At 33.7% G+C, this 18,890-nt stretch overlaps 1 protein-coding gene and 1 long non-coding RNA gene across 2 annotated transcripts; both read right to left on the bottom strand.

Annotated features, from left to right (window-relative positions):
* Positions 1 to 8,706: 8,706 nt before the first annotated feature.
* LOC112534748 lies at positions 8,707 to 13,101 on the bottom strand. The gene is made up of 2 exons (XR_003079010.2): positions 12,513 to 13,101; positions 8,707 to 9,126 (listed from the first exon to the last, which is right to left on the bottom strand). It is a non-coding gene; the product is annotated as an uncharacterized LOC112534748 (long non-coding RNA).
* Positions 13,102 to 16,230: 3,129 nt separating this feature from the next.
* LOC8277919 (ras-related protein RABA1f) lies at positions 16,231 to 18,564 on the bottom strand. Its single transcript, XM_002518334.4, has 2 exons — positions 18,163 to 18,564; positions 16,231 to 17,004 (listed from the first exon to the last, which is right to left on the bottom strand). Exons 1-2 carry the CDS (start codon positions 18,381 to 18,383, stop codon positions 16,578 to 16,580), a joined length of 648 nt encoding a protein of 215 aa, XP_002518380.1. The 5' UTR covers positions 18,384 to 18,564; the 3' UTR covers positions 16,231 to 16,577.
* Positions 18,565 to 18,890: the final 326 nt, after the last annotated feature.

The raw sequence follows: 18,890 nt of genomic DNA, 5'->3' as shown, positions 1-18,890 counted from the left end.
CAAAACCACACAGCAGACTGGTGCTGCCGCAGGTATACTCTAAGGAATAACCAGAATTATGTATGGCATAGTCCATAAAAACCAATGGCAAATGTTCACTATAGGTCTCCACCAATTTATTCTTAATAACCCAAAAACTTGTGGCATTTGAATATGGGAGCAAGTCATCATATGACTCCTACTACATACTCATTGACATACATGATTATTGAGGACAAGATTAGATCAAGGTTGGCACGACAAGGCTTGTTTTCACATATAGGTACTGCACACATTCCTTCTTCTAAGAACTCTACATATTTACTACTTAATAATGTTCTTCATGTCCCTAGTCTTATTAAACCTTTGCTCTCAGTTCAAAAGCATACCAAAGATAATTCTTGTTTTATAGAATTTTGGCCTAATGATTGTTTTGTTAAGGATTAAGAGACTAAGGCAACTCTGTTGCATGATAAGAGCACTAAAGATGGATTGTATGTCTTACTAAGAGATGTGAAGCAAGCTATATTAAGTTCATATGATTCTTTTGAAGATTGGCATGCAAGATTAGGTCATTCAAATTCTAAGATTGTATCCTAAGTCATTCATCAAAACAACCTTTCGCATTCTAGCAATTCTAAAATTTCAATAAATTGTTCCGCTTGTAGGTTAGGAAAAATGTCTTGTATTCCATTAGCTTTAGTGAGTCATTATAGTACTAGTCCTTTTGATATTACTCACTCTAATGTTTGGGGACTATCTCCAATTATTTCTAATTTAGGGTTTTGTTATTTTGTGTTATTTGTTGATGACTTCAATATGTAATTATAATGAGACCAGATATTGCCTTTACTGTTAACAAATTATGCCAATTTATGAACTTACCAACTTCTGGACATTAGAAATCACTGAAACAATCACTACGATATCTCAAGAGCACCTTAAATTATTCTCTTCATTTTTCGAGTTAATTCAATATGGATTTAGCTTGTTATATAGATAGTGATTGGAGAGGTGATAAGGATGATAGACGGTCCACTAATGGCTATGGAATATTTTTTGAAAATTCATTAGTTTCATGGATGGCCAAGAAATAACCTACAATTGCAAGGTCTTCAATAGAAGGTGAAATACAAAGCAATAGCAAATGCGATGGCAGAAGTCATATGTATCAAGTCTTTCCTCTTGATACTTTAGGATATTCTACTAATTAGTTTCTAAATTGTTATTTATTATTAGTTATTATTTTTTATTAGTTTTTATTAGTTGTTATTTAGTTGATGATAATTTAGGATAATATTTTTATTTTTATTGAGATAATTTAGGATGAATTTTGTACTTATCACTCCTTAAAAGTAGGAAGTTATAGTACTTTAGCTCTGTATTTAAAGACTAGATTGTTAATGAAGAGGCGAGTAAACTTTCATCTAAATATTGTGAGATCAGTGAGCTCTAACCTTAATGGAGCGCTCATACTATTATTATTCAGTCAAGATAGGCAGAGGAAGGTAGAATCCTAATAAATCTCCTTCTCCAATAAAGTTAGGAGAGGGTTTTACACCTCAAGGATTCTAGATAGATAGAAACTCATTTTTGTATAGTATATATGCATCATTATACCTCTTTCAAAATAATATCCTTAATCATATTATTCTTGACAAAGACAACACCAATACCCACACCACTTGCATCACACTTTACCTTGAACAACTTATCAAAATCATGTAAAGCTAATACAACTACAGTACTTAAATTTTCTTTGATCAAAAGAAAAACTCACATCTTACCCTTCTTCAAACACTCAGTAATAGTGCAACAATATTACTAAAAAATTTTATGAAATGCTATAGGAAGTAGCTAACCCATGAAAAAACTCCTCATATCACCCATATTCTTAGGAGTAGGCCACTCTCTAATAGCTTTCACTTTCTCCTCATTTACCTTAACCCCATCTTTACTAACTACAAAACCAAAGAACAATAAACTCACTCATAAGGATAAACTTTTAAATTAGCATATAATTCTCCCCTTAACATAATCAACACTTCTATAATATAACTAATGTGCTCACTAATAGATTTACTATAAATCATGATATCATCAAAATACACCATAATAAAACTACCAATAAAAGGACATAATACTTGATTCATTAGTATCATGAAAGTACTTGGAGCATTAGTTAGTCCAAAAGGAATGACTAACTATTCAAACAAACCATCTCTCGTCTTGAAAGCCATTTTCCACTTATCTTCAGGACAGTTTCTAATTTGATGGTAACAACTTCCAAGGTCAATCTTTATAAACTCCATAACTTTATTTAGTTGATTAAGCATGTCATCTAATCTTGAAATTGGAAATTTATACCCAATAATGATCTTGTTGATCACCCTATTATCAACAAACATCCTCCAACTTCTATCTTCCTTTAGCATCAACAATGCTGGAGCAATACATGGGCTCATGCTAATTTGGATATGTCCCTTCTTAAATAGCTCTTCTACCTTCTCCCTCAAGATCTCATTCTCTTTGGTACTCATTCAGTAGTATGGCAAATTAGGTAGACTAGCACCTAGCATCAAGTCAATACGATGTTGAATATCCTGCATAGGAGGTAAACCATCTGGCAAATCTTTAGGCACCACATCACTAAATTCTTTCAATAATTCTTGCACACTTTTAGTGGCTCACTTCCACTCTCCCCGTTTATAATCAATAAGTGAACCTCTCTCGAGTCCTTACTATCCTTCACAAGCTCACCATGCATTTTTTATAAAGTCAGAAAATTCCTTCCCTTTACTAAAAGCTTTAGATTGGTTCTTTTCTAACATTGGCAAAAGATTACAATACATTCCATCCTTTTCTAATTAATATGTATTATTCCTACCCGAATTTGGCATCATTAACATCAAATTACCAAGGTCATCCAAACTGGCAAGCATCAATATCAACCACATCAAAATTCACAATATACATCATTAGTATACTTCCAATTGATAACACCAACTTACGTCGCTTATTGACTTGAATCTCACCAACTTTCTTGATCTAGCCAATGTTGTATGAGTTAGGATATCTTTCAGGTGTCAACTGCAATTTCTCTATAACTTCCCTACTTATTATACTCTCTCGACTTTTACTAACAATAATTACATCAAATCTTTTTAATAAAACTATACATCTAGTGCGAGATAGCCTATGCCTTTGAGTATCATCATCACTCTTAGGCGTCAAAATGAACCTTCTAACAACACACACATAATTTTTCTCATCTTCTCCCTCATCATCCCCATCATCTGGATCACAAATTACATCTTTCTTATAATTTTCAACCTCCTCGACCACATGGACACTTATCCGATCAATGCCTAAGCTTCAAAAATTTAAAGCATTTAAATGGAGCAGGTTTAGCATAAGGTTTGTTAGATTTTTTAGCATTACGATTACCTCTTAGCTTAATGGTGCTATTGTTATCTGCTCCTCACATCGCCTTCCATTAGTCAGCATTTGTTGTTTTATTATTAGATCCACCATATCTACGATAATTTTCAGTTCTCGTCCTCTCTTGTAAGATTAACTAAACCTTTGTTTGCAAGTTCCTTACTTTTTGCACATTAAAAACCATATGTACTCCTATTGTTTCCTGAATTGTTGGTTTCAATCCATCTAAATATCAAGCTGCTTGTTGGTTTTCAGTTTCTGAGAGTTGATTCCTCTCTACCAACCTTAGGAATTCTGTCGTGTATTCGGTCATACTCCTACTATCTTATACACACTTCTCATAGGATTGAAACATGTATTGCTTACAATTAGGAGGTAAAAAAAAAGCTATCTCGTAACAATTGTTTCATTCGTCTCCATATAGTAATAGGTTTTTTCTTTCTCTTCGCATTGTCTCCTTCAACTTATCCTACTAGACTGATGCACCTCCTTTCAATCTATAGGAAACCAACCTTAATTGCCTCCTTTGGGAATTTCCATATATACAAAGAACCTATCCACTTCCGTCATTCAATCTAGGAAACCTTCAATGTCTAAATCATCATTAAAATTTACCTTTATTTGAAACTCATCGTCTCGTTGGTAATTTTAGGACCCCTCTCCTCTTGCTTGCCTACTACAAGACCTAAGCATGTGTAACACCCGAAATTTTTATATATTTACTAATGAGTTTTTATTTAAGTTAATTTTAACTTCATTATTATTGGGTTTAATTTGAAATGATTATATTTTGGTTATTCAAAATTTTTCCAAATGCATATTTATATAAGTAAAATTATATATTGAAAAATTTTGGAAGAAATTATAAGGGATGTTTTTATAAAAGAATTTTGAGAAAATTGGTATTATAATTGATTAGTAGTATTAAATTTTAAGTTGGAAATTGATTATTTAATTTAATTGTGTGTAGGATTTAATTGGAAATTTATTTTGGAATAAGGATTGAAAGTATAATGTTATTTTTATGGGGTTTTAATGGAAATTTGTGAGCTTGGTATTTTTGTAAATAAATATGTCGGTCAGGGGTATTTTTGTAATTGTGTATTTTCAATAATTCGGATTTGGCCCAAATTAAATAGTTAAGGGCTTAATTGAAAGGCTAAAAAGAAGTTTGGGGGTTAAATTGAAATTCTGCGGGATGAAATTGTAAGTAATTAAGAAAGTTGAGGGACGAAATTGTAATAAGGAAAAGTTCAAGGGTCAAATGTCGATATTGAAAGGAATGGAAGTCGGGGAAGGAAGAGAGGAAGAGAGAGAGAGAGAGAGAGAGCCGAAGAAGAAGGAGGAGCTGCGGTGGCGTGCGTCGTCGGGCGGCCGAGTGTCTTGGTGGCCGGCAGGCGTCAGGCAGCTGCACCAGTGACGGAGGCGGCTCAGGAGGAAGATGGCGGCTTCTCTTGGCCGGGCGTCGGTGGCCGATTTTGGTGCCAATCGACTCCTCTCGGCCCTCGGCTTTGTTTTGGCGGCGGTGTCGGCGATGGTGGCCGGAATCGGAGATTCACGGTGGAGAGAGAAAATGGTGGCGGCCGACATTTTTGGGCTTTTCCGGCCGAGCTCCCGGAGGATGGATGATCGGAAGATGTATCCCGACTCTCCTCACCAAGCTTCGCGATGGCAATTTGGTTTCGTGGCGATCGGGCTTCGTTTGCGAATCGACGGTCGAGATCGTCCGCAAATCTCTCCGGATGATCGGGTGTCGGATCGGAAAATCGGGCGGGGATCGTCATCGCGTCGTTGTGAGTCCGATGGTGTGTTCGGATCGTCGATCGGACTCCGTGGAGGCGGTCGAAGCGATCGAGCGTCTCGGTAAATTTCTTTGGCCCGTTAATTTTAGAAATCCTTGGTTTAATTTGTGTCTATTAGATTATTTTGAGTATTTGATGATTTTATGAGTCAAAAATAATCGTCTGTCGATTGCCTACCTTGTGTTTTGTCTTTGTGTGGCGGAGTCGGAAATAGTGAAGTTTGGGGACCCGACTCCGTTGTTTTAATTGTTGGATATTTGGAGTGTTTTCCGGCAGTTCGGACCCGTTTTCACGGGGGGTAATGTTCGTGTTGTAGGGAGGTTCTCACTGAATTTTCGGTAGTTCCCGAGTCTAGATTCTTAGACGATCCCTAGGAGTCTAGACCTAGGATTAATGATGGATTGTCTCGGTATTGATAAATTGTTTTCCGTGATTAGATGATCATACATTGGCTCGCTCCTACCGAGGCACCGGAGCGAGCTAGGAGGTCGCCAATCCCTGTGAGTTAAAGTCATTTAATCTTTCGCGCTATTGCTAGTCCGATTTTAATATGCTATTTAGAATTTGTGCTTAATATGATTATTAGTATGTTATAATAAGACAAACGTTATTATTTTTCCCCTCACAAATTGCACGTTATTTTATCTTAAATCTTTAATCTTTATTTCCGATATGTGTTGGATGAGTTCAGCAGGATAATGATATTTATTATATGTGATGATTGCGAATTGGGAAATGTGGCTTGTAGAACATGCCACTTTGATGGGTTACATCAGACGCGACTTGGTAATGATTATGGACATGTAATAAGATATTTATAGGTTTGCCCTGGTCGAGCATGGCTCTGGGCTGATTTGTGTAAATTCGCCGGGAGGTAAGGTCCTGAGCATTGCTCTCGGGGCCGGCTTATTTGGATATTTAAGTGACCGGTGGAGGTAAGGTCCCTGGTCGAGCATTGCTCTCGGGGGCGATCTTATTGGATTAAGAGAGCCGAATGGCTACTAGATTTTGGGGTTTAGGGTTCTCTAGAGCCACTCGTCCCGTAAAAGTAAAAATATATTTTTATTTATTCATTTATTAATTTATTGTGGTATGATTATAATATGGATTGTATTTACGTGCATGGTTGATATTTTGATTCGAATGATTAATATTTTATGTGAAGGAAATAGTAGGGTATGATTATAGTATGATTTGAATAATCTATGTTTTCCGAGAAGAAGCAATAGTCCCTAGATTATTTGATTTTAACTCACTCTCAGGCGAGTCTCCATTTATTGTTTTCGGATTCGTATTTGTTAGTTCTCTCGCGACTCTTATTCAAGTAACCCGACTCCTTCATCATCGGGTGAAGTATTTGATTTGGTATGTAAAATGGTAAATCTTAGATTCTCCGTGAGTAGTAAATAGTAGATGTATCGGTTGTAAATTTTCCGAGCTTGGTCTCGCCTAGTTTTTTGAAGGCATCAAGTATTTATGTAGAATGTGGCTATTAAGATAATTTATGGTTTTAATAATATTAATTTGAGATGAGATTTGTTTAAATCAGTGAGTGTCAGGCTTACTACGGGTTTCGGTGGCCTTAAGCCTACCCATTCCCTAGTGCCGGTCACGGGCCCACGAGTGGGGTCGTGACAGCATGTTTCATCATCACTCTCATCATCTTGTATGGTTTGTCTAGGATTAATAGGAACTCGAATATCTACTACTCTTCCGGTGTTAACTCCACCGACTTAATTATTGCCTCCATTCAAGTATCTATTAGTCAACTTGCAAAAAAATAAATTGATTGACAAGTTTTGTCAATTGTTATTGAAAATTATGAGTCGTCTCCAAGATGTTCTTCAATTGCTCTCCAAATTGCAGGCAAGCTTGTAATCTTCATCACAGACTTGGTTGCTACCATTACCACCAGTGTTGGACATTTTAGATTGGGCAAATTCCTGCTCTTATACCACTTAATGCAGCGAGTAGTATAAATCTAATATGTACTCAACATTAGATTGAAAACATAAAGAAAACAAACTTCTAAATCTAAGAAACTCAAGAATACTTTGAGTGAATCCTCAAAAGAAGTGGTTTGATAAAATAATAATTAAAAGTTAATGACACAACAAATAATAAGAGTATTTGTAGTGCCAACCCTAATGGCATTTTTATAAATAATAAATCAAATAACTAAGGAATTAAAGTCCTAATAGAATTAGAATACACCACAAAATACTCTATAATGGGCTCTAATCGGTAGTTTAAAGGACCAGTTAAGTTGATATTGAAAACCAAATTCTCACAATCCTTAACCGCTTCTTCAATTGGCGGTTTGTGCTTAGATGGCCTAACAACGGTTGAAGCATCGGTTAGGTACTATCTCTCATCATTTTTATTCAGTTCTTAGATATAGTTCAGAGTCTTCAACTCCTATACTCAGCCTTACTAAAATGTATGCTAAAACACAAGTATAAGATCTAAGTCTTGAATTTATGGAATAAGAGAGAAGATAATAGTGTAAAGCTATAACATCTAAACTTTCTTTCCAAATAAAACATAAAAAAGAAAACCATTTGAATGTATCTGTTTGGAGTGGCAACATGAGCAACAATAATGACATCAATATAAAGCATCAGTGGCAACATAAAAAGCATGGACACAAATAGAAAATATGCACACGATACACTGACACATTGACCCAGTTATTTTTAACAGTTTAAAACACGATACGAAAGAGATACGCTAAATATTATATATATATTCGTACTCATATATAATTTTTCAAATTTAAGTAATATAATAATAAATGAATAATTTATTTTTTTATAAATAGAATTTAATTAATCTTTAATAATGTCTTTTATATATTTAATTATCAGTTTTTAGGTGAGCCTTATCTTTTTTTTTTTATTCAAAAAAATAATTATATTTATAAATATTATGTACTATTTAGATTAAATATTTAATTTCTTAACTATATATGGAATTATTTTTAAATTTAGGGAGTTAAAGTGATAATTAGTCTGATTTTTAAAATTTTTTAAAACTACCCACCGTATCCTAAAAGTGTTGTCCTAACCTTTTAAAACTGTGTCATTATAAAAATAATAAAATATTCTGACATGCATAGACTCGTGTTAAACGCATGTCATAGTGTGGGTGGCCTATGTCCATATCATAGAAGTCTTTAACACCTGATGATTCTACCTTTCAGTATTGTCAATGCTTCTCAGATGGCAAACAACATGGGACAATAATAGGGACAATGACAACCATTCTTTTGCAAATAGGATTGTGTGGGTTATTAAAGTGGTTGGATTTGTATATGAATAAATTTGTGTGATTTTGTATAATTTTAAAAATAAGTTTCATAAATTTTAATGGATGGATCTTGAATTTGTGGGTCTGTAGAAATAGAATTAAAGAAAAAAAAATTATGCTTGATTAGATTATTTAATCTTGAGCTTATGTACTTTAAAAAAAGTTTTAATAGATATTTATTTTGGACAAAGGATAAGTTCATTAACTAAAGAAACAGTCATTAGATACAATACAATGAAAGTTGGTGAGAGGACAAGAGAGCCAAGCATAGGGAAGACTTCCCCTTAAGATTTTATCAGCCACCCAATGAGCAGGACCATTCCTGGTCTTAGTCACAACAACAAAATTAAATAGAAGGGAAGGATGAAGTCTCTCCTTCGCTTGGCTAATAGCATTAAACATCTCCTTGGGGACTTGACAATTTGAACTAAAAGCATTAACAACAATTTTATTTTTAAAACAAACATCAAAAGATCTGATTCCTAACTTTTAGGCTAGATGAAAGCACAAAAGGGCAGCTCTCGCTTCCGCTGCAGCTTGAGATATGCTAGGCTCTAGAATAGCAGCTCCATCAATCAAAATCCCATCAGCATTCCTTCACAAAATGGCTATCGCAGTTTAATCTTTTGTGTCATCAAATTTAATAGAAAAATAAATATGAATTGTTGTAGATTAAAGTATGGTTCAAAGCCATGTGACTCCACTGCAAGTGAACTAGAGGGGTTGGCAGATAATCTAAGAATTCATTGGCCAAGAAGTCCCCAATCTTTATAATTGTTATGAGGTCATAAGGGGTTCCCAAAAAGATAAACTCATTCCTATCTCTCCAAATAGCCTACAAAATGAATCCAATTCTAGTCAAGATATCAGACTGACTAGGTCCTTTCCATGTTCTCATCATTATTTCCTACTAGTCAGAAAAGAAAACACCCGTAGAAGCACCAGGGACATAGGATAAAGAAGACGAGAACCAGACTTGACCAACCATAGGGTAAAGTAACAAAGCATGTTCCACCGACTCAACACTTTGGTTACAAAGGTGATAACTTGCATCATTAATGATCCTCCTACTGGTCAGGGTATTTCCCATTGGAAGGATTTGTTTACCAGCCTCCAAATAAAAGTTTAGAGTTTAGGAGGTAAATCAACTTTCCAAATTGATTTCCAAAAGGCCTTTGAAGGCCTAAAGGCAGAAGGTGAATTAAGATTCCTTGCTTGATTTGAATGGGACTTGATGGCAAAGTGTCCAAACTTAACAGTATAAATTCCGCCTTTGATAATTTTTAAATCCATTTGTCTTGCTAATTTGTAGAGCCTACTTGGCACATTGTAATGGCATTCCTTTCCAAAGTGGTGATAAAAGAGTGATAGCTCCGGTAAATCCCACCAACCGTCTTTGATAATACCACACACCCTATGAATTGGGCACTTTAGAGGTCTACGAGACAGAAGTCTAAACCCAGGTATGCTAGTTTACCAAGGATCCCCCTATATAAATGTTGACTGACCATTACCAATCAACTTGGATGCACCCAATTTTAAATCATTCCTAGCCGCTGCAAGACTTCTCCAACCCCATGAAGGTCTGTAACCAATGTTTGCCTCCCAAAAGGAACAGCCAGGAAAATATAAATTCTTCACCATCTTTGCCAACAAAGAGACAGGATTTACCAAAAGGTTCCATGCCTGTTTCGCCAATAACACTAGGTTAAAAGCATGCAAATCTTAAAGCCCAAACCCTCAAGCCCTTTTGGTTTAGATAAATTATTCTAACTTATAAAACTTAGGTGCCTACTATCAATGTCTTGACTTTTGAAGAATTTAGATATTAAACTATTGAAATCCACACACAAGGTCTTTGGGACCAGAAAGTAGGACATGATAAAAGATGGGAGAGAAGTAAGGACCGAGCGTATCTTAATATCCCTATCACTATAAGATAGAAATCGTTGCTTCCAAGATTGAATCATAGTAACAAACCTATCCTTAGGAACTGTAATATTTTCTTTTTGCTTCTACCCTATCATATACAAAAACAACATGTTATTTTTGTATATGATGGGGATAAAGTTTCCAAAAATCACCCCTGACTTCGAGAAACTAAAGAGCTAACTAGATGCGAGCTGATAACGATCCAACACCTTCTTAACCCTTATAGCTTCCTAGACATCAGCTTTGAGGATCCGCAAAGAGCATATGAGACAAAGCAAGACACCTTCTATTTAACTTTATTTCTACAAATTTATCATCAGCTATGGCCTTTTTAAGGAAAGCACAGAAAGCATTTGAGACAAACAGAAAAAGATACAGTGAAAATGGATCTCCTTGCCTTAACCCCTTATTGGACAGAAGGACTTGGTTGGGTTTCTATTTAGGAGTACAGAGAAAGAAACAATGGAGTGCATAATGATACTAATGAAGTCTTTATGGAAACCCATCTTCTTCATCACTCCTTTTAAAAAACTCAATTGACTCTGTCATAGGCCTTAGCTATGTCAAGCTTAAGAGCCATGCAAGTTTTTTTTTTAGCACAAGGTTTCTTAATAAAATGCAAAAACTCATGGATAACTAAGATGTTTTCTTGAATGTGATGTTGAGACACAAAAGCAGCCTGGTGCGCATCAATGAATTGATAAAGGTAAGGTTTCAATCTATTTACTATGATTTTGGAAAAAAATTTTACATACCACATTACAGAGACTGATAGGCCTATATTCATTTAGAGATTCAGGATTTGAAACTTTAGGGAGCCTTGAGTAAAAACTTATTCCTAAAGAACTTATTGACAGCATCCAACAAATTCTTTTTAATGTAGCCCCAGAACTTCTAATAAAAAATAACTGGAAACCCATCAAGATCAGGTGCTTTAGCAAGGCCCATACTAAACATAGCCTCTCTAACTTCCTCTACCCATACCTCTTGCAATAGTGCCATGTTCATTTCATCAAATAGCACATGGTTGACACAATTGATAATCTCAGAGTCATTAACAGTTCCCTGAATCGAGCAGATCTCCTGCAAGTAATAGCAAAGTTCCTTCTCAATATTGGCTCTTTCATCCAACCCAAATCCTAGTCTATTCTTAATCATAACAATCCTATTTCTGCTCCTTCTTTGCAAAGTACTAGCATGGAAAAAAAGGTATATTTTTATCCTCGAATTGGAGCCACTTAATTCTATATCCTTAGAACTAGAATTGTTCCTCTTGTTTCCAGAAAGCATTCAGCTGCTTAAGTAAGGGGTTGTCATCCCCTTGAGAAAGGCTTGTAAGGCTCTGTTGTAGAAGATTAATTTCCTGAATAAGCTTATCAATTTTATGTATGGTATTTCCCATACTTTGAACATGCCATTTTCTGAGATCCTTACTACACTCTAATAACTTACGTCTCAAGATGAATTAGGAGGACCCTCTGATAGAACGACCTCAAGCCTATTGGATCACCCTAGAACACTGAGACTCTTCCAACCACTTAATCTCAAATTTAAACAGTTGTCGACGTTTACTAGGTTGACCAAAGGAAGACAATAGGATGGGTCGATGATCTGATCCCACCATGCCCATATGACACAGTCAAGCATTTGAAAAAAGTAGATGCTAGCTAATGTTGCCATAGGCTCTATCAATCCTCTACAAGATGCAGTTCTCTCCCTTACGTTTATTTTACCAAGTAAATTGAAGACCAGTGTAAACAACCTCAACCATTTCACAATTACTAACCTAATTTTTTAATAGATTTAACTGGGCAGGAGGAACATCCTTGCCTCTGATTTTATCTTTGTTAGTATCAATTGCATTAAAATCTCCTATCACCAGCCAAGGGTCATTATTACAAGGTTTCAAACTAGTAACCTCAAAGAAATACATGAATCTAACACTCCTCCTAGGATCCCCATAGAAAAAGAAGTAAACCATTGTTTATTTGAACCCACAAGAAAACAAGATGAATGGATAAAATACTTTGAATACTTTAAAATATGTACCTGGATTTCTTGATTCCACCATAACACTAGACCACCTAAAGCCCCATTGAGGGTCAACATAAAAATAGCCTTAAAAGCCTAGTTGAACTCTTTGCCTATCCAGAAAGTCTCCAGCCTTCTTAGTCCCTACCAAAAACCAAAATTGGGGACAGTGAGTTTGGAATAAACTCTTTAATTGACAAATTGTGAGAGGCCTCCCTATCCCCTGACAATTCTAGACTAAACCGCTCATAGCTCTCTAGTGGCTTTAGGTGAGCCACCAACGCCATCTTGATCAGATTCCAAATGACTACTGCCCTGTCCTTCTCCACTACCATCCTGCACTAGAGGCTCAAATTCTCCATGAGTAACATCCGTCAACACTTTTAGTTTTAAAGATTTCTTCTGTCTTGTCAACTGCTTAATTTTCCTTTTTTTAATAAAACCAACCACAGCAATTTCCTGGTCTGCAGCAACTTGCCCATAGAAGAAAAACTCGTAGACCCACCAGCAAATTCTCTTCTATCAGCAGTGTTTCATGATTTATGTATGAGTTATAAATAAAAAGAAAAGAATTTAATAAAAAATTAGTGCGCGCGCATGTATATAGATTTTAAAAAGTTAACATTTTTATACATAAATAATAAAAGTTATCAACCAAAAGAAAGAAATGGAATTTTTTAATGAAATTATTACATTTTAATCATTCGTATTTTATAATATTTTATTTTTATTTTTTCTATATTTTTATTCTTTAATTAACTATATTATGAGCTCCAATTAAAATAAAAATAGCTAATAAAAAATAAAATTTTAAAACAAATACTAAAATTAACAAAAACTATCATTTATATTATATATCTTTTCTTTAAAGATATTATTTTTATATATTTTCTAAAATTTTTAATATAATTATTTTTCAGTTGGTTTCTGTTGCTTTTCTATTATATTACTAAAAAATAATCGGAAAAAATAAAAAACTAAACAAAACTACTAATTTCAAAAAATTTAAAATATCATACTTTTATATTTTAGCATAGTAAAAATAAAAAATAAAAAAATTATAAATTTGATAAAAAAACAAAGAATATTAGTATTTTTTATTTTTTTAATTAAAGCACCAAATCTGATATTATTAGTGTTAGTATTATATATTTAATTTTACTAACGAATTAAAACATTTATCTTTATTTATAAAAAAAAATCAAATCACAGAACTTTTTTTGTACTTTTTCGTGTTTTCTATCAGAAATAGACCAAACCATGCCATGAACCAATAACCTCAAAATATTCAAACAAATTGATAAAATTGGTTGGAGGATGCTTAAAGGGTAAATGGAGTTCTTTTATACTTGTTAAACAAGTAATTATCATTGTATATCACAAATAGAGATGGCAATGGTTTGGGGTATATGAGTAGAGTAGTATTAATGCCCTTATCCATAATCAAAATGATATATATTTGCCATGTTTTATCCATACCCATCTGGATAATAAATATTAAATTGATTCCTATACTCATAGGATTTCGAATAACTCGTGGGTAATCCATTACAAGAATAATTATCAAAATATAATAAAATTTCTATAAGATAATATTATTATGAGTAAAAAATATTATTTTTTTATATAAGTTATTTTTTTATCAATTATTAATTTATCAATAAATGAATATTCATTAATTTAAAAAATTTATGTTTAATCATTTTTTATATATTTTTATCATGATTTATGTATAAGTTATAAATAAAAAGAAAAGAATATAATCAAAAATTAGTGTGCGCATGTATATAGATATTAAAAAGTTAATATTTTTATACATAAATAATAAAAGTTATATGCATATAGGCTTAATAAATTTTTTATTTTATGCATTAAGTGAGGCTATCATTTAGTATATTGGCTCGAGTCACTGTCGAAAAATTTTATCACTTGGTTTGAGCTCCCTTTCTCGGGTTTCTACAGTTGGACTGAGTGAGCTTTGACTAATTTGAATTTGATATATTTATTATGGGGTCGAACTTAAACTAAATTTTATTAAATTTATATTAAGATTAACCGACTTTAAACGATATTTAATTAAGTCTAAAAAAGTTTAATAAATGTAAATTACAAAGTAATTCTTTACCAATTCCAATTGTTAACAAAAAAGGTTAAGTAGATAATCTATATTTATGATAAGGAAGAATATAAAAATTGTAAATTATTAATATTATATTTTAAAAGTTAGCAAGTATGTTAACTAGCTGATACACCAAATTTTGTCTAATTTGAGCATGATGTATTTATTAAATGAATCTTATTAAGCTTTCACTAAACTAAAGTCTGAATAGTTCATAAAAGATTTGGTTTGTTCACTTGCACTTGTACCTTTACACTTCATAAATCTTGATTTTAAAGTAAGAAATAATTGTTAGGTTATGTTTGGTATTATATAACTGTAAAAAATAGTTTTTTCAAGAGAACTATTATTTTAATTTTTTAAGTTTTAAAAAGTGTTTTTAAAATATTGATAAAATTTACAATTTTTGAGAAAAAATTAAAAAAAGTAACTTTAAAAAAATAAAAATTAATTAAATTAAAAAATCTAAATTTATTTTTTTAACGCTCAACACTAATTACAGACCTTAGATCCGAACCTCAAGTTCCAAAACCAAGGATGGCCGCATGTTCTAAAACTAAGAATCGCCGTACTGTATAATTTCATAATGTCAAAATTAATATCAAATTATTTTGTCTTCAATTGACTCCACAAATTCTTTTAATCATTCGATAAAAACATTCAAAATTTAACACTCCATTATCCTTCTATAAAAATTAATGCTTAATTATTGATGCATGCTCAGGTGAAGAGATTGTCTGATGCTCGCCATATCTCTGTAGTGATCTCCAAGGTTCGGAAGCCTTAAAATCGGCCAACAAATGCTGTCAGTTTGCAATAGTAGAGTCTTTTGAACTCTATCTCTATCCCTTCCTAAAGAATAAGAGTTTCCCTGTCATCTTATCTTATTCTAGAGTACACCAAACACAGAGTAATGCCAGGTTCACATACTTAAGCTGTTGTCCTTCTCTCATTCACTTAAGCTATTGTCCTTCTCAGTTTCCTTCTCTTATTGACTTCAGTGTCGGAGTGCTTTTTCCAGACATATAGCCTGAACTCCATAACTTTTTGGTTTTACAAGTTACATCAAAAATAATTTGTCCATATAGATTGTAACTTTTTGATTCGTATATTGAGCGATCTTAAAGATACTCTCATACCAGTATAGAGCCGTACATTCGTAAATAAGTACATAGAATACTCTCTAGAAGAATCAAATCTTAATTAACAAAAATAGAAGTCCTCCCCCTTTCCAACCGAATCTAATTATTTCCTTCCGAGCGATCTTAAAGACACTCCCCTATCAGCATTGAATAGCACATTCAAAAAATAAATACATAGAATACTTCCTAGAAGAATTGAACATTAATCAACAAAGAATAAGAGTACTCTCCCTTGCCAACTCGACTAACACTCTTTAAATTGCCTATACAATTTCTACTCATGGAAACAAATTTATCAAAATTTTATTTCTCATTATAGAACAATGTTCATTTTCACATCCTGATATGCCAATTGTCCTCATTTTAACAATGCATATACCAGCTTTCTGTATTCAGGTGTCAACAAAAGGTGCAGTAACAACCCAAGCAGGTGACTTGCAGTTTAATGGCATTTGTCTCTCTTGCAAATTATGCGTAAGGAAAGGAAGCAAATCACTCCACAAATTAAAATTTTCTGACAATGTCTATACTAGAGCAATCAAATACAACATCGGCTGAGCTAGGCGATAAAACAATACACGAGGAGGAAAAACCTCAACTAACTATCAAAGAACTGATACCAAATTAAAAATGAAATCTGAAAGATGCAGATAATTTCTTTGGACCTCTAGACCAAATCTCATAGAAGCTTTAGCAACCTGAGATATAATTGTAATGGTTCATTTGGGAGAGACCTGCTATATCTTGACCACTGGAAGTCTAGAAGTCTATGTTCACTGAGGTTTGACATATTTTTCACCTTCTCAATCCTCAGAGCAGCATTCAAGCAGAGCAGCAGCCAACTTTCTTAACTGCTGAAACATCATCCTTAACATTGATGGTTTGTCCTTTAGGCAAGGCTCCTGGATCATCCCCTACCTCAAGCGCTTTCCGGCTAACTACACGATATATTTGAGTAAGCACTTCAGTGAAAGCATTCTCAACATTCATAGACTCAAGTGCAGATGTTTCCATAAAGAATGTGTTCTCCCTTTCAGCAAAGGCCTTAGCATCTTCAGTGGAAACAGCACGCAAGTGCCGCAGATCTGCCTTGTTACCCACAAGCATAATCACAATATTAGCATCTGTGTGACCTCTTAGCTCCTTCAACCATCTCTCAACATTCTCAAATGTGACATGTCTTGTGACATCATACACTAGCAATGCACCAACAGCTCCTCGGTAGTAAGCACTCGTGATTGCACGATATCTTTGCCAAATTGAAAAAGAAAAGAAAAAAGAAAGAAAGAAATGATTTCCAAAGTTCATAAGCCAAACTAATGAACTAAATGACCACAACTAAACATTGACAACATACTTTTAGGCTGCGATTGTTACTGTTTCTTTCTCAGATATATGAATCCAACATTTAACATGACATTGCTAAAAAGGAAGAGACTATATATTTTATAGTATAAGCAATGGATATCATGGACAAATGAACTCCAGAGTTGAAAAAGGAAAACAAGAAAGAAGAAAACACAAGAAGAGCTTCACCAGAGATCAGAGTTTAATTGGTTAAAGCTGATCCAGACTCCCAAGTTGATTCTCAAGTACACCCATTCAAAGGAGCCCAAGCATGGCAACTAATTTTCAGTAAAAGCTTAATATTGGCTGTCGGCTGTTCAGCAAACAAATTAGCCATGCACATGCTGACCGCCACACAAAAGGCCAAATGCTTAAAAAAGGCATTTGAAAATAATCAGATCAAATAGTCAAATCCCAGCCTTGTTTGCCCTTTTAGTCAATCATTGACACTTGACCACAAGTACATCAATGCATTTTAGCACACAGATAGCAAGAACCACTGCTTGCTGATTAAACATGGAATTCTTCTAGTTCATCAAGCTCATGAGTCTAGTGAGCAAAACATATATATGTTTAACCTTGGATCATAAGACACTGATAACATTGAGACCAAATCACAGTTAAAACACCCATTTGATGGGTCCTATGATCCTCGAAATCACTTCTCCCTTCTGATGGGTACTGGAATATAATCACCCAATCCAACCCACAGGAAAGTTCCCTCTAATCAATCACTACTCTCTGTATGCACATGCATATTAATACTTAGGGCATCAAGTACTTCAAAATAACTAGAAAAGAAGAACAAATTCAAATAAATTAGTTCAACAATTTGAACCCATGCCTAAACCCAATCAGCTATGCAAAGATTTTATGGTTATCTTTACTTTCTTTCTATTTATAAAATTCCTAGATTGATTTGCAAAACCATCATGTCACTGATGCAAAAGCAGATCTCTCTTTTGTCCAAGATTCAAATTTTAACAAAACTTTCAAGAATTTCTTTGTAGCCAAAAAAAAAAAAAAAAAAACAAAAACAAAAGCTTCAGAAAGAAAATACCTTTCTTGGCCAGCGGTATCCCAAATCTGGGCTTTGACGATCTTATCATCGACGCGGATACTACGGGTAGCGAATTCAACACCGATAGTGGATTTGGATTCAAGGCTGAATTCATTTCTAGTGAATCTGGAGAGTAGATTTGATTTCCCTACACCTGAATCTCCTATCAACACCACCTTGAATAGATAGTCGTAATCGTCCTCTGCTCTGTACGCCGCCATTTCTTTCCAATTCTCGGGCCGGTCGGGTCGGCTCAATTATCTCTTCTATTTCTCTTGTTTCTTGTTTGTTGTTTGCTGTTCTTCTTTTTTCTTTTCTTTTCTTTTTTTTTTTTTTTTTCTTTTTGTATTTTGCAATCTCCAGAGATAGCTAGCGCAGCAGAGACAGAGAGTGGCCATCCAATTAAAAGAGGCTGTGTATTTAGGTTAATTACAGAAACACTCCTTTATTCTAACTTAATGAACACTTGAGTCCTTTTCGTTCAAAACTACTACTTTTAATTCTTAAAACTTTATTAATTGCTGATATTATAAAATTTAAAATACGATATGTGCTAAATATTTCTTTTTATCTGGCACGAGATGATAAAGCGGATTGACAGAACTCTTGGCATTGCTTTATTTGAAATTTAATTAAATATTATAGATGCATCACTATTTTAAGTATATTATGAGTTATATTAAATGATTATTGGTAATAATTATTTTATTTATTAAAAATTTATATAA

Source organism: Ricinus communis, chromosome 9 (assembly GCF_019578655.1).
Source record: "Ricinus communis isolate WT05 ecotype wild-type chromosome 9, ASM1957865v1, whole genome shotgun sequence".
Classification (NCBI taxonomy): domain Eukaryota; kingdom Viridiplantae; phylum Streptophyta; class Magnoliopsida; order Malpighiales; family Euphorbiaceae; genus Ricinus; species Ricinus communis.
The sequence above is the reverse complement of the archived record's forward strand: the minus strand, read 5'-3'. Positions and strand labels throughout refer to the sequence as shown.

Excerpts from the sequence above, each read along its gene's own strand:
- LOC8277919 (XM_002518334.4), bottom strand. The coding sequence starts at position 18,383 with ATGGCGGCGTACAGAGCAGAGGACGATTACGACTATCTATTCAAGGTG. Across the intron at positions 17,005-18,162 it reads GATACCGCTGGCCAAGAAAG|ATATCGTGCAATCACGAGTG; the intron begins GTATTTTCTTTC and ends AATTTGGCAAAG.